This window comes from Sparus aurata, chromosome 12 (assembly GCF_900880675.1).
Source record: "Sparus aurata chromosome 12, fSpaAur1.1, whole genome shotgun sequence".
Lineage (NCBI taxonomy): Eukaryota > Metazoa > Chordata > Actinopteri > Spariformes > Sparidae > Sparus > Sparus aurata.
This window is the reverse complement of record NC_044198.1, coordinates 21242674-21264943: the sequence shown is the minus strand read 5'-3', so window position 1 is coordinate 21264943 and position 22270 is coordinate 21242674. Positions and strand designations below refer to the sequence as shown.

Below are 22270 nucleotides of genomic sequence, written 5' to 3'. Positions count from 1 at the left end.
ACAATTACCTTCCCACGGCTCTGTGGGACTGTATGAACATTTTATGAACTTTTGCCATGTGAATGTTTTACCTATTAATTTAATATGACGATATTTGCATTATGACTACTGTAAGGAATGCATGTCAAAATAATGTGGCAAAGTAGCGTTTGTTTCAACCCGGACTTTTTAGAGTGAGACACTTTTGAAGCGTAGATTTTGATTTTGACATTTATGTTATTCCTTGACTGATATAAGAACAATGTAAGCAACAAAAAAAAACTTTAATCGTCTTCTCTTTGTAGAGACAGGGGAATATTAAACAGGCTTATAAGCTACAGTCATCTTCACAGTTATGGATAAACATACGCCTATAAGGGCTTCCGTACTTATAGGCTTCCGTAGTCACAAATTAGGCGGAGGGCCGACATGCTTGACGGCTGACAAAAGGTAGCGTTATGTCTTTCACAAACTATTATTCTTTGTTATGTGTAGGTATTTTTTTTAAAAAAAAATGTTTTATATTTCTGTTGACTTTAATCCAAAACAAAAATTTCCAGGAAAAAATTAAAGTGAAAACAAGCAACAAAATCTCTTTGTTTCAATCAACTTTATTCAAATAATTGTTTGCAAGAAATCAGTAAATTGGTACAGATGATTGAGCAGGTCATAAGGTGATACATCACTCTAAAAAGTAAGTTCACTCGTGAAAAATACCTTCTTGAAAAGTGAATAGTGAGGTAATTTTGTGAAAACACTGACAGGCTGCATATAACCAAAAAAAAAGTGTTAATGAAATTAAACAAATTCACAACTGAGAACTGTAACCATCATGAGAAACGATATATTAGAACAACAATTCTGAGAACTTTGCAGTCAAAGAAAAGTAAACAGACACTGAAATGTTCTAAAAGCAAAAATCAGTTTCTTTGCTGTGAGCTGTATGAAAGTAAAACGTGGATTGGCCATTATGTGTTTTAAATAAACAGTTCAACCCCAAATCAAAAATACAAATACATATACAAAATACATTGGGGATTGTTGCAAAGTTTTGGAAATAAGCAATTAGCCTCCTAGTTGTCGCCCTTCTCTTGAATATAATGGAACAACTCTAGGTGCCAACAAATTACATTTGAAAAGCTCCACAGCCACGTCTCTTTACAGAAACCATGACCAGGCTACTCAAGATAATTCACATACCTTGGTGTGAGCAGTTTCATGTAGGAACTATTATTGCTATTCTTATCTCTCTAATTTAGATGTCTGCTATTCAATTTAAAATTTTTGACGAGTTTGCAGGACAAACTGGTTGAAACATGAGAATGGAGCAGGGCCAATGGGCGTTGGTGGAAAAGCACGCTACAGATATTATTCATGCAGAGAAGCTGGTACAAAGCTCAAGGTGCAGGGAGTTTAGCTGGTTAGCACGATTTAAAATCCTGTTACTCTCCCTGTGAAAAATGTTAACCCTCAAAATAGCAAGCATTTACTTACTGTATATAATTACAATTTAACTGATTTCTACAACGATTTTATCTCAGTTTACCTTCTTTTTGCACGTAAGAGAAGCCAGATTGGAGACGAGACAACTTGCCTGTGAGAGAATTTGGCTCGGGACAGTCTCACATTTTTGAAGGGAACACTGTGTAACAGCAGCTTTAAATAGCACTCTGATTCATTTTAACTGGCTGTTTATCACTTAAGTGTCAGTTGCACCTCATATCCAGCTTTTTCTAGCCCTGGAGTTGAGTAGCATACTTGAATTTGATGACAGAAATTTGTTTTTTTAGTGCCTTTTCTTTTTAAGCTTAATGTTGGCAAATGTTAATCGAACACAAATGCAGATTGTAAGTTGAGATCAATAACATGTTAATCATCTAATTTGTTTCACGACAAAAAATAATAACTGATCAGTTTTATACAAATATTTGCTGGCACTTGCATCTTTCACTTCGTTTCGAATAGACAAACAAGAATTCAAAGCTGAAGAGCCTCTGTTTTGGTTCCCACGCTTAGTTTTGCATACACAGTTGAAGGATCTAAGATAGAGCCAAAAACTAGAGAGAAATAGTCTACACAATAAACATAACCGTTTGTGAGAGAGGACAGGCCTGTGTATATTAATGCTTTTGTGTTTGCGCCAGGTGGCTCACAGTTGTCACATACTGAGGATGATAAGTCAAGATGTTACTCCTCGCTGGGCAGCTGGATGTTGGAATGTCCACAGCCGCAGCTGCTGGTAAGCTGCACGGAGGAAATGACGATGGTGCTGAATTCATCCATGTAGACGACAGGCACTGTAATGTGGGAGATGGGATTGCAACATGGCACCGGGACCTGGTAAAGGACAAAGACAGGAGAAATCAGGCAAGGTAACACAGTTTGATATCCATAAGAAATTAAAATCTAGAGTAGTGAGCAATTTGACACTGACTGGGGATGGTTGTAACACTTTTTGTCTCAGCTCCTATAACTTGCAGAATGTTTGCGGTAGGGCACTCAAATTTAGACACAAAGTACCCTTGTTTGTCTACTCCAGATAGCAATGTTGTTTACATCAGAAAAAAAAAAAACTCATCATTGATGGCTAAATGAAGAACAGTGTCAGTGGTGTGGATCCTAACATAAGAAGAGCTTTCTTAAAGATGTTTTTTGTGATAATACCGATGAATGTTATACACATAAAAATGGAAACCTTCAGCAGGAGGTCAGAAGTAGCTCATAGTCCACGTAAAATCACAGGAAGATGTTTTCAATTAGTCAAACAACAAACATGCACACTGTGTCTGTCAGAGGGATCAGAGTCACAGTGGTGACAAGTGTATGTAGGTTTTTCAGGGGTACAGTTTTTCATGGGCCTAGAACTTGCAATTTACACTTTTCTTTGGGTTTGGAATTTGTTGTGCATCAAAGACTTTTTGACTGCTGTGATAGCCAATACTGGGCAGCTTTCTGTCCAGAGTAGGATAGATAAATAAATGAATTGTGATTCAGGACTGGTTGTAACATTTTCTTATAAGGTGTTACAACCATCCCCACCCCTGTCAGCTATTGTTTAGCTAGCTGTATCAGCATCGTTGTTTGAAATTAGCATAGATGAAATGACTCAATTTTTACATAAGAACCTACTCTTTAAACTTACATAAGTTACCTAATTCAAACATCAACAGTATCAGTACTAATCAAAATTTAGACTTGGTCCAAAAAATTACTTTGTTACCTGAAAATGTATATTTTAGCTCTAAAATCTGCATACTTCTTCTCACAGCCATGCAAATTCACATGCAAGATCAGGGAGGGAGTGGTTATACATGAAATTGATGACATGACTCTTACGTTATCCCTTATTGGTGAAAGTGATGCTGTTACAACCGTCCCTTTGTTTCAACCATCCCCGTTCTCCCCTATAAAGTTTAGTTTATTTGGGAATAATTTTAATGAATACAAACTTGTTAATCGATAGACATTTTCAACTGAATGCAGAAATAAAAACAAAACAAAAAATAAACATTTGTTGCATGCTTTGGTGGGGGTGTTATATTCAAGTGAAGATATGTAAGAAGTGGTCATGTGACTATACATACCCATTACTTTATATCACCAGGGTAACCACTAACTGCTGCTAACTGTAGCCACGTTTAACTGGTTAGCTCAGTTAGCTGTGCAGCTGGGAGCTCTGAGACCAGGGGAGTGCTACTGTTTACACTGCTGGCACAGGAGCTTTGGATCAGGATTGGCCAGGCTAGTTGGTTAGCATGCGTCAGTAGATTTTCTCTGCAATATCACAGCTATTTTATTTTTTATACATTTTTGAATAGTTTTAGTTCAAATGCTCCCTTAAACAGGACCAGTGAGATAAACATACCAAAGTTCAAAAGTTAGTTTAAAAGACTGGAAATTTTCAATGAACTGTGTGCAAATTCATTTTATAAGTATAGTTAAATTTTTTACTTACTTCATATAAATAGGGAACTCCTTCACATTTAGTAAAAGTTGATTTAAGAAGAAAAAATTGCACTTTGTACCAAACCTTCATCTTTAAAAGTAATTTCACTAAGTTATGCGCTGTCATACACCCGCATCTCCTTTTTCCATGAAACAGATCATTTCTTGCTGAACAACTGTGGGTATTGTATTGGCAGGAGAGCTTATCTATTGGCAGCTATTTCAGCTCCAGAATAGGCCAAAGTAAACTGCATGCTGTTTGAAGCGGAAAGACACTGGCGCAATGCTTCTTTACTCCACTACATTCATTTCACAGATGTAGATACTTGTTACTTTGCAGATTGAGAGAACATGTGATACCCAACAGTATCTACGATCCCGGTTACACATTAATAGATTATAATCCAATAATGACAGAGATCATTCTGCTGCATAATGAGTACTGTTGACACTTTAACTTACTAATATTTCATTCAAGATTTTTACTTAAATAAGTACTTCTCATGCATCTGACAGAAGGAAGTTTTCAGATAGATGTGTTTGCATTGTGGGAGAAATGTGCTATAAATGAATGTAAATGTGTGTGTAATACCTGTGAGTCCTGGACATTGATGTCGGATGATGGACACTGCACAGTGTTCGCCTCGAGGTTGCAGATAGCACACTGAACGACAGTGAGGCTGATAGGATAGATCACCCAGCTGTCCCATCCCAGATCTGATGCACATAAGAAGAGATTTTGAACACCTGTCTTCTTATGGAAGTGCTTGTCAATATGCACAAACATACACATGGTTGCATACCACGCATGAAGATCTCAGAGGCCATGGAGCAGCATTTCAGGCTCGTACTGTTTTCATCATCATGTGACACAGAGTAGCCAGAGACTGCTGGAACTGGAAGGACAGAATTAAAGAAGAATGTGTTGAATAATGCTGAAAAAGTTTTGACCTGGTTTCTAAAAAAGAGTTTGGTCTTCAGCAGTTTCCAAAAATTTTTAGATTCCACTTACTTGCAGTGTCCTTGGCTTTGTGAGCAATGTTGTTGTAGGTCCTCGTCCATTGCTCTCTGACAGCCGTCAGCCCACCAGCAGGCAGCTGTGGCTCAACCTGCAGGCCGAGCGAGCTGAGGAGAGCCTTCCTGATGGACTCCAGTGATTCAACCTGACACCTGAACATCACAGAGAACTCAAGTTATTTTTAAAAAGCACATAATATTACAAATGATACAACACAAGCACATTTTAAAGATAATTATAAGTTATAATCAAGACATAAAAGCACATCAGTAAGTAGCTGCTGTCTTTAATAAATGGCAGATGTGGTTTATAAGTCTTTACAACACTCTTTCAATGCCCTAAATGAACTGCAGGAGCACTTTACAGATGTTTGGCTACGATGTTGGGTGATGAAACAACTCAGCACAAAGCAAATGGTCAAAGTGACCCTGAGTCAAACGCATAGTTTCCCTTTAGCCTATGTGGAAATGCCTCAGCATGCATGCAAAAACAGATTACCCAATGTTTTCTGAGAGGCAAGTCTGGGGCACTGGGGCTATTTTAAAATGTTATAACCTCAGTGACCCAACAAGATGTTTCGTAGTTTGTTTGTTTATTTGCACATCCAAGCCAAAAAGGACAGATGTTGAAAATTATTGAATGCACCAATGTAGTGACATTTTGAGCAAACATGCTCTTCATTAGGTTATCCTGAAACATCACTACTTTGGTGCATTGAATTTTTTGGACGTTCAAGACATCTTTTTGTGTTTCCAATCTATTTTGGCAATCTTGAAGAGAATGGTTTCACATGTTCCCTGCACTCCCAACAAAAATAGAACATTGCACAGGCACACAAAGTCTTGAACACACAAGTTTGATACTGACCTGTGATGTGAAACAGGAGAATTTGCAGAAGCTGCAGGTTCTTGCTCTGAGGACTGCAAGACAAAAGCAGTCACCACTGAAACACCCAGAAGCATCGTCAAGACAGTGAATGTGAGAGACATGGTGGATGAGCCGGACGATCAATCTATAGATCAGCTGGTTTGAAGTCAGACTCGCGGTGCACGAAGGCTGCAATTGGTTCTGTGCGTCTGGTTGGACAAGGAGATAGGAGTGACCAGGCAGTGATGCTGCACTAGGTATTGTTTGTCAGGGCCTGGGAAACCTGGGTTTTTATCTTCCTGTACCGCCAGCGTGTCCTTGAGATACTTAACATTGTTGTCTTGTCCCTGTGAACTAGTACGAGGAGGATGATCCAGCAGAGAGAAAGACTATAGACTGAAGACAAACAGACAGGAATGAGACAAGGGAGGGAGATAAAACAAAGAGAATGTATATACACTGTAAAAAAATCATTCAAGAATTTAAAGGAATCTAGTAACCTTTTCCCAGTTTAATTTGTTTTACTTTAAGTGAACTTAACATTTCTTCACTTCAGAACAAAATACCTTGAATTCTTTTGACTCCAAATGATGATTTGGATGAATGTACGACAGAGTTCAGTCCACTCAATAAAATAAGTTTGCAGATGATGACACATGCATCAGCACAACAGCAGATTTCTCAGCATGCATAGTTCAAAAGTTAAAACCTTTAACTTTTCAAGTTGTGAAATCAAAAATGTACTCTTCAAATTAAAAGAATTCCGTTCCGTTCCGTTTTCTTTTCCGCTTATTTGTGAGGGTTGCGGGATGTTGCCGCTTTTCCCCCCTCAGGGGTTGCGGGGCTTACTGGGGCCAAATCCAGTTTCATTCTATGGGCGTAGGCCAGGGTTCACCCTGAATGAGTCGCCAGCTCATCGCAGGACCCTTACTGATGGCAGTGGCTGCCTTCACACAAGGTGCCAACTGCACATCAGGAGCAACTTTGGGGTTCAGTATCTTGCTCAAGGATACTTTGACATGTAGCTCAGTCCCGCCCTGGGGAGCCGGGATTCGAACCAGTGATCTCCTGATCACCAGTCAACCAGCTCTACCCACTGAGCTACAGCCGCCCCTAAAAATTAGCCGCCCATTAAAAGAATGTAAAAGTAAATTAAATGTGTTGATAATATTCATCACATTGACTAAACAGCTGTTGATTCAACTTAAATAGGTCATATGTAAGAATTGGCCACCTTTTTTATTCATACTCAAAACAAATAGGAAGCAGCATATCAAAGTAAAACGCTAAGTGCTGCCAACTGTAGATGCCTTTAACTAGTTAGCTCCGTTAGCCGTGCTGCTAGTTGTCCGAACTGGGAGCTCAGAGCACCAGAGAAGTGTTTACACTGCTAACATGGGATATTGAGACCGGGACAGGCTGTGGTGAGCTAGTTACCAACACAATGTCAGAACTTTTATTTCTTCATATTCTGTCTTTAATTTTACTGAAGTTTTGCCTCTTTAACCAAAATTCTCACATTTTGCGCCTTTAAGGCAGCAGTTGAACTTCTTAAGTTGAAACAACCCAGCATTATTTACAGTGCACAGAAGTTATGTAACATACCAACATGCACATTGATCCAATTTCTACAATTGGTTCCAGAACTTGCAAAAAAACAGAAGGCACATTGCAACCAATCCACAACTGAATCATGAAACATCAGCCAACTAGACTCGGCCAGACGGATGCTATATGAGTGACCTACTTTGTGCGTATTTGTTTTTATACAATGCTTCTGCTGATTATAACAATATTCACCTTCAGTCATTGTTCAAGAATGGGAGGTTGTGGGAATAAACAGCACAAAGCAATCATGTTTACTGCAGGTGATGTTAATATGTGAGAGCCTAGAAGAAGTAAGCTTGGCAGCATTGATGCTTGTGTGAGCCAACAAGTTTTTGAGGCACGCAAGGAATGGTAACTTCAAGACCTCCAATGAGTCTTAGCCGAGGCCTAAACTGGGTCACAGCAAAACTTTCCCATGTGGCCCAGAATAAACAGCAAACGAGAGTCTGCAAAAAGAAAGTTGCTGGTGCAGCTGACATTTTATGTTGAACTGTTGTCGTTTATTCACTCTTCTCTTTTTCATCCACGTTGTCTCCCTAATGTAAGGAATACATGCCATATGTTTGGTAAATAATAATAGTTTCCTTTCACAAGCCTGCGGTGTGGCTGCAAAGACCTGGGAGGGAAGCCCACCAGTAGGTGTCTAGTGGCCAGGCCTTAGCTCAGCTCGAAGAACATGGCCTGTGGTTGGTAGCAACAGAATGCCTGATCTGAACTTGAGCGGTGCTTTGTTAGCACAAAGCAATCATGTTTACTGCAGGTGATGTTAATATGTGAAAGCCCAGAGCAAGTAAGCTTGGCAGCATTGATGCTTGTGTGAGCCAGCAAGTTTTGGAGGCACGCAAGGAATGGTAACTTCAAGACCTCCTATGAGTCTTCGCTGAGGCCTAAACTGGTACATGGCAAAACTTTCCCATGTGGCCAAAAATAAACAACATATCTGCCGCAGTGGATATCAAACCATAGTTCATAAACAGAGCCACAGAAATACTTGGTACAAGCTGATACATGACTTGCAATGTTTTATTTTGCAGCAAATAGGAAAAGAGAGGATGATTCTGAAGTGAATATTTATTTCTCATTCCTGCAGATCTTATATCTGTGCTCCAGACCTCAGTGCAGGCATTAATCTGTTAGTGTACTAAATATCTGTCAGGGAACATTAACTATGCATAAAGGGCGTAATTAAAAAGAAAGGCGGGATTCACTTATTCATTCACTCACTCAACTTAAGTATTTCAGTACTTCAGCCCAGTTTTGAGATAATGGCACTTTTGCTTGAGTATTTCATCGGCTTCGGCTGATATTAGATATGATCAAATATCAAAATATTTGACTATTTAAAAAATATATTTTTAATTACCCTGTACCCTTTGGAGAAGCCGAACCTCCATTTTGAGAGTTACCAAACTAAACTGGCAGAGAGATGTGCAGGGTAAATGTAAAGGTACCTTTTATCTAAAGCAGTGATTTCCAAAGTTATTCTGTCTTGCCAAAAACAGTTTGTGCCCACTACCCCAAGCAACTAAAAAAAAGGATCAAGGTTTATGTGAAATAAAGGTCAGCACAATAGCACCAGAAATTCTTGTTTATTTTCCTTGAATCATATTGAGTGAATCATACTCAGTGTCTCTAACCCCCCCCAGTTTTAGGAACCACAGACCCAAGGTTACCTGGGAACTAAGAAATGCAACCCAAAGCAATCATGTGTCGTGCAGACACAGTAAATGTCTGAAAGCCCCAAGTAAGTAAACTTGGCAGCATTGTCAGTGGTGTGAGCCAGCCAGGGCCAGAATGCATGAAAGGCATGGTAACTACAAATCCCCAAATGAACATAGATCTGTGTAGCAACCCCACTTCTCACGATCCCTCGGATTTATCTTGAATACTCTGCCTATTTAGATTAGGATTGTTCTTTATTTGAGTATAATTCCGATAGTTTCATTAAACAGCAATATTAAATAAATTCTAAGTAAAGGCCCAATAGGCAATAATAAGGCATGATGTCCAGTGGAGTGGACAGATATATTTTCAGTCCAGATGTACAAGAAACAAGTCAGTGAAATTTGGACAAAAGTTTTTCTACCATCCTGTATCTTGTTGAAAAATATAGTTTTGACCTGGTTTCTAAAAATATAACAGGAATACCTTTTTTATTGTTGATTCATTGTGTCCACTGCTTTAAAATCCTTTAAAAATAACTTATATTGGCAAAAACATTATTGGCGTCACAGTCACATCACTCCTAACCCTAAAGCAATGTGTGTCCTGTCTATCTGGGTATCATAACACAAATATGTGACAGGAATAAGTAAACGATGTTCTACAGGTCTCAACAACACTGTGAAGATCTCAATCTCAGGTGTTTGATCATCACTGGGTCTCAACTTCTCAGTGCTGGAATGATTTAATAAATGACAGTAAATCAGTTTCTTTGATTGAATAATTACAGTTAGAAGAGTACTTTCAAGGTAATCTAATTTGTTCTTGCCTGGTGGATATAGATGTAGTGCTGTTGTTCAGCAGGATGGTGAAGGCCAGGGTCCAAATACATTTTAATTATTACAGTCAGATGCAGGACATGGACCAGTTCACTAAGACCTGGACTCATTCCAACACACTGTGTTCAGTCACTGACAACACTCTTTCTCTAACCATCTCATGTGATACATCTCTCTAACCCCGTCTGCACGACCTAATCTGTGTGTTTTATTAGTTTTTATTTATTGACCTTATTGGTTTTAGTTTGAATTTTGATATTGGTTTTTACAGATGTACTGTATTTGCTCTGTGCTTTTTGATCACTTTTTGATCAAAATGCGGGTTCCTAAATAATAAAATAAAGGAAGTATAGAAATAAAAAAAAAATCAATTTGTTCTTGCCTGTGTGGCTTTGCAACTGAGGCGGCATATTCCTTACGTAGGATAGACTTCCATTGTTGTTCAAAGTTAAAGATTATGGGTGGGAAAAAACGGGCGGGATGGCAGATGGGAAGAAGTTTTGTGAGCTAGATTAATAAATCTTTGGTCTTGGTCTTTGGTCTTGGATATGGCTGATAATATTATCCGCCATATCCTCTGGTAATGATGCACAAATACGCACACATCTGCGGTCACTGTGGGACACTGCAGCTTTTTACCTCCCATCATGCATGAATGAGCTGAGTCCTTGAGTATTGGACATCTCCCACAACTTCCTTGTTGTAGTGCCGATGGGAGTCTTGCCGCCAACAGCTGCTGCTGGCCACGATCACAAAGAGCCTTTATACACAGTTGAAGGACAGTGAAGGACGCAGGATGCAGATATTGAACAAGCAGACAACATAGAGGACACTTTAAATGTTTTTCAACACAAAAAATAAGGGGAGTTACAGTTTCTTTTTAAAGACGTTCACTTGTCATCAGTGTTCAATCTAATATGGATTAAATATGTTGCAGGATTTTGTAGCAAGATGCAGAGGCAACACTTCATGAGGCACCCAAACATGTGAGCAGTTACTAAGTATCGAAAAATCCAGAATAACTATGATTTTAGGACTATATAGTTAGTATAATGGTGAATTAGAAGTGACTGGGAGATTTTATATTAATGAATCATTAGGTAATGGTTAGTTCATAAATATCTGTGATTTGGCAAACTGACCGCTTTCTTTATGAGTTGTTGCGGATTAACTATGAACCAGCCTCTGAATGACACAAACTAGTGATGACTCATTAATGATTAATTGCTATGGATGTAACGATATACAGAATTTTCAGATGTCACGTAGATGTCACGATGACAATATCTACCAAACTATCACATGGTTATTTTGCTCCTATACCATGGTCTGGGGGAATACTCGATTCTGATTGGCTGCAGGGTGTCCATTAATCCCTGATATATGGACACCTACTAAGTAGTTCCAGTAAAATTGTCTGTTCACCGCTGTAAATTAATGTGCTAGCTGGCGTATCAAATCTGAATATTTTATTTCCAACAGTCCGTCAGACCTTCAGTGCCTTATCCTCTGAACATCAAAGGGTGGCGACTGTAACACACAAGCTGCAGAAAGTACACTTCCCCTCTAAATTTACTGATACATGAATAAACTCATATCCCGTTCACTGTTCAACTCTTTACTTCAGGCTGCGGCCACAGTATCGTTACACACGGCCGATCATTTGTTCGTGAAAATCTTGATATTGATTTGGGGACAATGACATGACTGGTTAGCTAGCTAGTCTTGTTGTTAAACATACTGTCAAATTATATTTACTGTTTGTCAACCGTACGCAATGTTATTGACTTTCAATCTGGCTAGCATAGCATTAGCTTTCTGGCTCATCGCTGAGCGAACTAGAATATCTCCCGTTGCCAAGTCGTATCTAAGGTCTGTCCTATTTACTGGAGGAGTGAACAACGTTTCCATTGCAAAAGAACCTTACAGAAGGGTAATGATTGTTCCAGGTATTAGTCAAACCTTCAGGCGTTACCAGGGAAACTTAGTTATGGCTTGTGAAAAACTTTATATTTTGATTGTAAAACGCATGAAAATATAAATTAATGGTCTTTATTTCTTTTCTTTGGCAAGTGACCATGGTATAAGCGGGATAATGCCCTTCGAGGTGTCCATAATGAGGAATTAATGGACTTGGCGGAGGCAACCGTCTGACGCACAGGCCTCCGCGTTGTCCATTAATTCCTGATTATGGACACCTCGTCGGGCATTATCCCTTACATAAAGCTCATGAGGAAGGGAAATTAGTACTAATGCATTCTTCTCTCTCTCCTTTTCATTGTATTGATCTGTTTGAACAGCAGAGGGCAGAGTGGTACTCAAGAAGACAGAGTTGTTCTCATAAGATCCACCTCCCTCTGCCTCTGATTGGTTGGATTCATTGGTGTCGGTTGAACTCACTTGAAGCTCAGGAAATGTTTTCGTAATGTTTGAGTTGTAGTAACAAGCTGACCTCTTCACACAGACCTCTTCACTCGTTTTTTTGGGACCCTCGATTAAAGTGAAACATAATACTGAGTAGTTACAAATAAGAATCATAAGTTAGTAACTACTCAACCATTACTAACGTTACTGTGCCCCCTTAACTAAAGTGAGACATCATACTGAGTAGTTACAACAAAACTTTAATAATTACTAATTACTTAACCATTAGTTAATCTTTTTGTGCACCCTCAACTAAAGTGAAATATGATACTGAGGAGTTACCAGTAAGACTCATTAATTACTCATTAATTAATCTTAAAATACTCTTTTAAGACCCCTCAAGCAAAGTGAAACATAAAACTGAACTAATGATTATCAAATTATTGTAATTATTAATTGACTCTTTAGTAGTTTTTAGTCGTGACTCAGCATTATGTCTCACTTTACTTGGCGATCCACAAATAGAGTAAGTAATGACTAACTAATTAGTCATTAATTGGATCTGTGTCACCAAACAAGTGAGTCAATTTAAAAGCATGTCTGTCAATTAAGTGTTAATGGAGGCCGAGAGAGAATACTGACGTTAATAGTTGAGTCACAACAATGACACAGATCTTGAGCTGTGGCCAACTATAACACCCTTTCAAAACAGTTGCTGCCCTTTATCAGAGCCTTCATCCGTTTATTCAGCATAGATGCTAGCTGTAGTAAGGTTTAATCCTAATCCCCCTTCATCTTGTTTTGTTTAGGTAATCATGAGGCCTGTCCGAGACACTTGGCTCTGCTATTCAAAGACCTTTAGCCAGTGTGTGTTGGTGATGGCTCAGTGTGTGCGGCTGCAGAGGGGGGACATCCAATTACAACATTACAGCTACTGGGACCTGCGCTGCTGAGCCAGGGAAATGGGAACGTCAAGAAGATAGTGCACGCTTGTTCACTTGTGCTTAAATTGTAACAGTGTGATGGGCAAGTTTGTGGAAAAAAAGGCCAAAGTTTCTGTAAAGGTGCAGAGGACGTGAGGGGAGGTGATGACAGAAAGGTAACGTGGCCAGGTAAGGTTCCTTTTGGCCAGTTCGGTGCATTGTTTTTATTTTCCTACGTCCAGTAATGAATTTGTAGAATTATTTCTTGTTTTTGTTGATGCTGTTTGTGATTTATTACCAAAAAACTAATACAGTAAGACATTTTCTAATTCCAAAATGTGTAGTGAAACAAATAAAACAATAGGAAAATGTGTTATACTGTATGAAGAGGTTTATTTTTGCATCATTCCCAAGGTCAGATATCTGAGATGCTCACATTAAAGTATCTTTGTCCTTGAAGGTGAAAACAGCAAAGGGTCATGGGATGTGGCTTTGGAAAATCAGAACGACAGCTGAAGAAATGTGACAGGGGTGAGGCCTTTATCAAAATGCTTCTCACAAATACTCAACCTTTCAAATTAATGTTCCTTTTATTTGCAATGATTTAACATCATTGCTATTATCATTTGTCATTTCAGTGAGCATCTCAGTTCCAGGTGAATATGTGTTTTATTCCATCACCTCTTTACAGCTTGTGTTCAAAACAATCAGTTAAAAATGTCTACATTTCCAGTTTTTGATAACTATTCCAATCTATCATTTTTCATGCCCTCTGTAAAGCTGCCACTGGTGAGTCATCAGCGTAGGTCTTACAATAGTGTATGAATGTGGTGGGAGAAGAGGATTACTTCAGCGTGTTGGTTATGATTAAAGCACTTCCTTTTCCTCTCTCAATCTTCAGCGATCAGAGCGGCTCTGCTGATCCAGCGCTGGTACCGTCAGTATGTTGCCCGGCTGGAGATTAGACGCAGGTGCACGTGGAACATCTTCCAGTCTATTGAATATGCGGGAGAGCAAGACCAAATCAAGGTGAGGTCACAAAAAGTTGAACATTTTAGGGAAAAGGTTTGTGCAGAACTCACATCTAAAAATGTGCCCTCTCCACAGTGACAGCCAGCTTCTTTTAACCATGCTGATGTCATCATGCTGGTCAGTCTCACACTGAGACTAAAATATAATAATCAAGGTCAACTTCTAGATTTATTGCCATCATTTGTTTTTAAACAAATATACATGGTCTTCAGTGGATAAATCCTACTAATGTTGGTCATCCCATGACATTTTCTCCATCACCACCATAAGGTTGACGTGTATGGTTTAGAGTGACATATCTTTCGCTAGAGTTCAGCTCGGGCAGCATTTTTCTGAACCCAGCTAAGTCATACGTCTGTCGGGCCCGATGCAGTTAATTTATGCTGAAGTTTTTCGCCTGGACAGTAACATATAGCCTCTTTAAACATAGACAACAAACCCCAGCACTGAGCAGAACATGTAGTCCCAAAACAGACAGTAGGTCCATCACTTCTCACTTATTTTTACACTATTTTACAAAGTGAAATAGCCTATACTATATTGTAAGGGCAGCACAGTGCAGCTAGCACCGCTGCTTCACAGCAACAAGGTTGTGGGTTCAAGACTTGGCCTGGGCAGGGCCTCTCTGTGTTACATGTTCTCCACATGCCTGCGCAGGTTTTCTCCACGTACTCCAATCCAAAGACATGCCCATAGGTGTGAATATGAGTCCATGCTGTGTGGTCACATTATACCTGGTAAACTTCATCATGCTTGCAATGTCATTCTGGGCATATGTTAGTGTGCTGAAGTTACAAAAAGCACTGAGCTCAAAGCACGGCTGTGTCTCGCATGGCTGGAGTTACTTTGTCTTGTTCGTTAATGAAATTCTGCCTTTCCTTCCTGCAGCTCTACAATTTCTTTGGTTTCCTGATGGACCACTTCACCCCGGCCAGCTGCGAAAGTAAGACTCTGAACTTTTAATTCACCCGCTTGTAGGTTTCATTAGATAACTGACAGTGAGATAATCTGAGCTCACCCGGTCTACTCCCTGCTGGCTTTCAACTGACCGACTGATCCACCTCCCTTTCCTTCCCTCTCTGCCTTTATGTAGGAAACCTAATATCTCACATCTTTCGTAAGAATGAAATCTGCTGGGACACAGAATGGGAGAGGTACTTTTGTTACAAGAGCATTGAGGTGCCCGATAGCTACAGTGGCCCCCACCTGACCTTCCCCATGACCTTCTGTGGGGTATCAAAGCTGGTGGAGGCTTTCAAGCACAAACAAGTAGGTACACAGGCGCATAAACCACTCTTTTGACACACAAAGCAGACAGGACGATACAAGTATCTGAAGATGTCTTTGTCTTCTTTAGCAGTCAGTTTTTCATTCTTGTCTTTTTTCCCAGTAGCAGCTCCATGCTCGATATGTTCTGCAGCTTCTTGGAGAGACTTGGAAACTTCTAAGAATCCTTCCAAATATCAATCAAGTCTCTGTTTGCCACACCAAGGAGATCACCATCTGCGGTACGCAACATCAGGCCTGTCCACGACACATTTTACTCTATTTCCTTGCACATTGTAACATTCAGCGTGCACTCATACTGTTACAAATATGATCGCATCATTTATGTCTTTACAGGTGATTTACATGGTCATCTTGAAGATCTGCTGCTGATATTCTATAAGGTATTCACACATGCAGATCATCATATTGTCAGACAGGGATCATGTCAGGGTCTTTTTGAATTTTAAATCAATATTTTTAACTTAACCTGGCCAGAATGGTTTGCCGTCCTCGGAGAAGCCGTATGTCTTCAACGGAGACTTTGTGGACCGTGGCAAAAACTCCTTAGAAATCCTGCTCATCCTGTTTGGGTTCCTGCTGGTTTATCCAAACGACGTCCATCTGAACAGGGGAAACCATGAGGACCACATCGTTAACCTGAGGTAATCAGCCTGCTCACAGTAAGAGTACAGCGTTGGCATTGTATGTTTCTGTAAACCCCGGATACGTTCAATTTGTACGTTTCACACAATCATATCAACATTTTTACCGTACGAGTTTCAGATTACATTTAAATGAGCTGACTTTAATTTTCCAGCCATGTCAGTGGTAAGAAAAAATAGTATTCTGACAAGACGTTGGGACAGTTTGATCGTGTTTGTGTGACTGAACCAGTTAATTTAATTTTTTTCTTAGTCCTAACCAAGTGTTTTTTTTACAGACCTAACCAGATCATAAGCACACTGTTGCCAGAGTATTGAAATGAACATTCAACACAGCAAAACATAGTTTCAACATATCGGTGATTTTCAGGAATGCTCATTGCCAACATTAGTTAAAGGTGCATTATGTAGTTTTGGGGACGCAATTTTAATCAGAAGAGAAAGATCTTCATTGACTGAATCAACCGAATAAACAAACTGACCTTAAAAGACAACACAGTTTCATACTGTTTTGCTTTGTTTCTATGTGGCGGACCCTGCCACCTATGTAGCTTCAAATAGGGTTCTGGGACCTTATTTTCCTCTGAGAACAGCTTGTTTATTCAGTTATGGAGAAAGATAAATATTTTTTAGTTTGTTTTATTATCGTATTGATAATGTCAATATTAGAATTCTGAGTTTGAAACTACATAGTGCCAGTTCAAAGCGATGGAATTAACTTAAGCTAAGTCTCCTGTAAAATTCACATTTATTGACTCCTTTTGCATGTTTTCTAAATATTAATGTTTTAGTAAAGTTAGTGACAGTCACAATAGTGTAACCTACAGCTGATGTGTGCACTAATCTGGATATTTAATGTGTGTTTTCTCTAGATATGGTTTCACTAAAGAAGTTCTGGGAAAATATAGGGTAGGTCCTGAGAAATTTGCTTTTGCATCAGTTTTATATTGCTGACAGCCACACTTCAGTGATGGAAGTATTTGGATGCTTTATTTATGAAAAGTGTTGTAGAAATATAATCAAAGTACAATATTTCCTCTACAATGTAGTGATCTAGGAGTACGAAGTGGCATCAAATGAGAGGTCAAATGAGTGCCAACCACATGCACTTCTATTTCCACCTCATTCAAGCCTGCATGTGTAAAAACAACCTTCAGATTGTAACTTTTCCTCAGTTCGTCTGATGTTAGCGACCATGGCTGTTCCTTTTCACTTCAGTGAAAATCCACATTTTTCTGAGTAAAATACGTTTGTCTGCAAGCAGAACTCTGATACACTCGATCTGACTCCCAGCGTAGTGATTAAAATGTCTGAGTTAAAGGATACTCTCTAACAAATCTCATGATAAGAGCAAAACAACCAATAAATTGACCCTAATAACGAACATTGTCCCATAACCTCATACAGTGCATTCATCTGTGCCATCCACCTCCATTGTCCTCCAGAAACAAATAAATGAACCACATATTCCTTCATCAGGATGAACACAGCCACAGAAGTTTGAGTCAGTCCAACATGTGCTGTCATGCCGGCTTAAGTGCTCACAAGATTACCAGATGTGTATTCACACAGAGCTGAAAATAGTGAAAATGGTGAAACTTGACTTGCAGATGCACGGCAAGAAGATCCTGAAGCTTCTCCAGAAGATTTTCAGCTGGCTGCCTCTGGCCACAGTGATCGATCACAAGGTGCTGATCGTACACGGTGGGATCTCTGACACAACAGACCTGGACACGATAGCCAGAATGGACAGACACAAAGTAAGAGAGCAGAAATGTATTTGGGGCATTTTACAGGCAACAAACCCAGAAATGTTTTTATGATCATGATTATTAAATGCATTTAATCTGTGTTTTTTTTTTTTTTTCTATGTGTGCAGTATGTGTCAGCTCTCAGGCCTCCCAAGCCGACCCATCATGCAATCAACGGCAGTAAGGCTCAGACGATGAACAACAGGAACGGGGAGGCCGCTGATCAGGTGGAGGGCCGGCGTCGAGTGTATTCTCTGACCTACAACAGCTCAGCACCGGCTCACAGGCACAACCTCCCACGCCGCTCGCTCCAGAACCCTCCAGTGAGCAGTCAGCTCAGCTGGTCAGTGGATGAGGAGCTGAAAAAGAGGCGCAGATTGGCTGGGTTTGACCAGTCCTACGGAGAACTGACAAGGTCCGACTCTGACTCAGACCCAGAGTCTGGAGAACCAACAGAGACCGATGAGCACGAGTGGAAACAAGTAAGTGACGGAAAGAATATAGGGTCTCAGATGTTCAACACCGAGTACGTACAAAATGCACACAGTTCAATAATTTGCAACTTTGTAGATTGTGGACATGTTGTGGAGCGACCCAATGCCCCAAAATGGCTGCATACCCAACGAGGTGCGAGGCGGCGGCTGCTATTGGGGGGCCGATGTCACCGAGGAAGTGCTGGGAAGACACAACCTCCAGCTCCTCATCCGCTCCCATGAGTGCAAACAGGAAGGCTACGAGTTCTGTCACAACCGCATGGTGAGCGCAAATGAGATGTAGACGAGGTAGATAGAGTTTAAAGCTTGATACTGTTCATGGAAGCAAGAACGTTTTGCTTTTGTATAGTGTCATCAAGAAGCACTGTTGTCTGATGATGGTAAGAATCTAACTGTGAACTATTTCTGTTGCATCCAGGTGCTGACTATATTTTCAGCGTCTAACTACTATGAGGTGGGCAGCAACAGAGGAGCCTACATCAGGATGGGTCCTGATCTGGTCCCACACTTCATTCAATATCAGGCCAGCCGGACATCCAGAGAGCTCACCCTCAGACAAAGGTACAAATAACTCCGACTGCACAAAATTCAAGAAAACAATTCAGAAAACACTTTTATTTATGTCCCAAGAACCCTTTCGGCTCAGATTTAAAGGACACAATTGTGACCAGAGGGGTTTTTGATGACACAGATTGTGTAGACATTGAGACGTATTGAATGGTAGTAAATTGTCTTTCCTGTGCTTTTCTTCTTTGTCAGCATTGGGTGGACAGAGAGATCAGCTTTACGAGCTCTGAGGGAACAGCTGTTTGTACACAAGTCAGATCTCATCAGTGCCTTCCAGGAGTTTGATCCTAACAACACAGGTACTTTGCCAGAGCAACGGTGAATCCCGTTTCAGCAAAATAGAAGATTAAGATCATCGCCATCTAGTGGCAGTCTATCAGTATGCACACAGAAGTTCTGTATATTTCCGTTTGTGTCTCAGGGATGATCTCTCTGAGGCACTGGGCCAGCGCCACGGAGCGGGTGCTGAACCTGGGTCTGCCCTGGAGGGTGCTACGCCCTCAGCTCGTCAGCAGCACCAAGTACGGCATGGTGGACTACCAGCAGTGGATACGGGAGCTCTCCATCACTGAGCCCAAACTAGAGGTCAGCCTTGCGCAGCCACTGTCGTTGTGTGCTTCAGTTTGTTTCTGTCTTCCCTCCCCCCCCTCTGACACACAGATTGGCTTGTCTCTTCCATCTCAGATCTCTGATAACAGCATCCTGGAGACTATGTACAAAAACCACTCCAACCTGGAAACCATCTTCCGCATCATAGACACAGATCACTCAGGTCAGTAAGCAGCTTAGCCTCGCTCCCACACACTGGCTTCATGTTTAGTTTTTACCCACACTGTTGGCTAGGGCTGGGTATCACCAGGTACCTCGTGATACAATACTATCACGATATTTTGCCCACGATAACGATAATATCACGATACAGCGATTCTGCGATAATCGATATATTGCAAGGAATTTCATCCACAATACATCACGATATCAGTGTCACTGAAGAAATTCAGAATTTATTGACTGCACTGAATCCATTTCACAGGAATTACAAAACATTGTCAATCAATTTCACATAAATGACAGCCAAGTAAACAAAGAGTATATTGCACAATGTCTCTTCTTAACACACACACTGACTACAACGATCATTAAATATCTATATGTGTGGGTTTCAGAGCTACTTAAACCATTTTTTTTAATTTGATTTGGTTGTATACCTATGTTTGAATAAAGATAAAGCTGTCCTCCGAAGAGGGGTGGTGGTGGTGGGCCAAAAAAAAAAATTATTTTTTTTTTAAATATCGATATTTGGCACCAGTGTATCGATAACGTACCTCAAGACGAAATATCGCGATATATCGTAGTATCGATATTTTGGCACACCCCTACTGTTGGCATGGCTTTATGGATGTTGGTGGATTTGTTGGCCAGTCCAAACTCAAAATATCTCAACAACTACAAGATGGTTTAGATGAAATTTTGTACAGAGATTCACAACATTCCTGAGAGGATGAAGCTCAGATATGTGTTGTATTGCCTACAACAAAACTGAGAGTAATACATCTGCATCAACACATTAAGGCATTTCTATAAATGTTTGACAAACTCGCAAAGTGCTAATTGTTAAAACACAACTTTGGAAAGTGTACAACTAAATCCACTGAATCCTCCTGCTCTGTTTCCTTCTAGGTTTGATCTCTTTCGAAGAGTTCCGTCAGACCTGGAAACTCCTGAGTTCGCATCTTCAGGTGGAGATCAGCGACAAGGCCATCGCAGACCTGGCCCAGAGCATCGACTTCAACAAGGACGGCAGCATCGATATCAATGAGTTCATGGAGGCTTTCCGGCTGGTGGACCTGTCTTCACATAACTGAGAGCCTGGAGCAGGAAGTGTAGCCGTCCCTGCTCATCTGCTGCTCAGAGAGCACTGAGAACCGTCTCTAATACCTCTTCTGTTTCATCTCTGTGGGTTGATTGAGTGCATTATCATTTATCCATACACAAACTAGATCTGTTCTACCTCTTTGGCGTTTAGCTCTTCTTCTTTTCTTTTTTTTACCTTTTTGTATTCAAGTTAATTTAAGTAGTTGTACTTTAATTTGCGCATAGCTTAGTGATGACCTATTTAGATATGCATAATAAACACCTTTGATGTTGTGTTATGTTGTCTTTGACTTTCATGTTGAGCACACTTTTGATAGTAATCTGCACAAAAAAAGTAAAGAATCAAAGGAGCCACACTGACTTCATACATCAAAGTCTGTTGACAAGAGCTGTAGAGTGTCAGAGCTGTTTCTAATCGTAAACAGAAAACAGAGAAAACTTTCTCCTGAAAATGGTATGAGTCCTGAACTAACGAACGATGGCTAATGTTGGAGTGAATTTTGCAACGCCAGAAAAGAGAGGAGATGGAAAAACAAGTGTGCCTGCAGGAGTTGAGACCCAAACAATGATGTGTGGAGGTGAGTGTGGTTGGAATTCAGCTTCAGGAGGGGAGAGGTGTGAAGGTGTCTGGAACAGTGCCATGTGAGCTGAATGCCACAAGCTCATGCTTGTTGACTATTGACACTCATTTACACTCACTCAATGTGCTGGACCAAAGATGACAGGTGCGCCACGAGGTCAAACGGCCACGTTGGCCCGTGGGATTTTTGTTTGAGATTTTTGTTTGTGAACTGGCTGTGCTGGGGAAACTCAACGACGGCAGCTTGTCTTCTACACGTAACCACCATATTTTTTTCAATCAGCTAATAGAAGCCAATATTTCAGCAAATGTTACAAGCCAACACGTAGCAATAACTCTTTACAATAATGTTTGCAGTTCAGGAAAGACTCAAAAGTTAATGAATCGTTAATGAGTTATTCCTGAATAACTGTGATTGGAGGACTATATAGTAGATAATGAGTTACTGGAGGAAAGACTCCTTAAGTACTTGTCAGCTAATCATTAGTGACTCTTTTTCCCTGAGTGTTCACAATTAGTCTTTTGTTAACAGACGACGACTACTTTCGATATTTTGTCATTCGGTGCTCTACATCATGCATGATATTTCTTGCCTGCCCGTGTTTTGCCACATCCATAAGTCACTACTCCCACTTCACAGCTACCAGCTACTGTGTGATTCAGACCCTCAGGGATACGGTAACTCGGCTGCCAAGGGGATATAATCCATCCGACAGCTGCTTAATCGGTCTTTCATCCTTGTGGGGTTTTGAATCGAGGACATGAATCCTATCAACCCAAGCCCTACTTTGATGAGATGTTGGAAAAGGCTTGTCAGAAGGTAAACACAGCGGAC

General features: G+C 40.3%; 2 protein-coding genes across 2 annotated transcripts; one reads left to right on the top strand and one right to left on the bottom strand.

The window, feature by feature from the left end:
* Nucleotides 1-572: 572 nt before the first annotated feature.
* LOC115592938 (growth/differentiation factor 6-B-like) lies at nt 573-6174 on the bottom strand. Its single transcript, XM_030436209.1, has 5 exons — nt 5810-6174; nt 4937-5094; nt 4728-4820; nt 4517-4641; nt 573-2316 (listed from the first exon to the last, which is right to left on the bottom strand). The coding sequence occupies exons 1-5, from the start codon at nt 5929-5931 to the stop codon at nt 2167-2169; spliced, it is 648 nt and encodes a 215-aa protein (XP_030292069.1). The 5' UTR covers nt 5932-6174; the 3' UTR covers nt 573-2166.
* On the top strand, nt 2223-21128 carry ppef2b (protein phosphatase with EF-hand domain 2b). Its single transcript, XM_030436200.1, has 20 exons — nt 2223-2351; nt 13092-13394; nt 13666-13736; nt 13844-13861; nt 13986-13994; nt 14107-14234; nt 15126-15180; nt 15331-15506; nt 15631-15745; nt 15861-15907; nt 16002-16168; nt 17041-17077; nt 17779-17928; nt 18048-18401; nt 18490-18675; nt 18832-18974; nt 19173-19279; nt 19402-19565; nt 19665-19752; nt 20661-21128. The coding sequence occupies exons 3-20, from the start codon at nt 13685-13687 to the stop codon at nt 20843-20845; spliced, it is 2181 nt and encodes a 726-aa protein (XP_030292060.1). The 5' UTR covers nt 2223-2351; nt 13092-13394; nt 13666-13684; the 3' UTR covers nt 20846-21128.
* Nucleotides 21129-22270: the final 1142 nt, after the last annotated feature.

What these genes read in the sequence shown, in the direction of transcription:
- LOC115592938 (XM_030436209.1), bottom strand. Translation starts at nt 5,931, where the DNA reads ATGTCTCTCACATTCACTGTCTTGACGATGCTTCTGGGTGTTTCAGTG. An exon ending in CAAAGCCAAGGACACTGCAA is followed by an intron (nt 4,821 to 4,936) that starts GTAAGTGGAATC and finishes CTGTCCTTCCAG; the next exon opens with TTCCAGCAGTCTCTGGCTAC. An exon ending in CTCTGAGATCTTCATGCGTG is followed by an intron (nt 4,642 to 4,727) that starts GTATGCAACCAT and finishes TATGTGCATCAG; the next exon opens with ATCTGGGATGGGACAGCTGG.
- ppef2b (XM_030436200.1), top strand. Translation starts at nt 13,685, where the DNA reads ATGGGATGTGGCTTTGGAAAATCAGAACGACAGCTGAAGAAATGTGAC. An exon ending in AGTTCTGTCACAACCGCATG is followed by an intron (nt 18,676 to 18,831) that starts GTGAGCGCAAAT and finishes TGTTGCATCCAG; the next exon opens with GTGCTGACTATATTTTCAGC. An exon ending in GTTTGATCCTAACAACACAG is followed by an intron (nt 19,280 to 19,401) that starts GTACTTTGCCAG and finishes TTTGTGTCTCAG; the next exon opens with GGATGATCTCTCTGAGGCAC.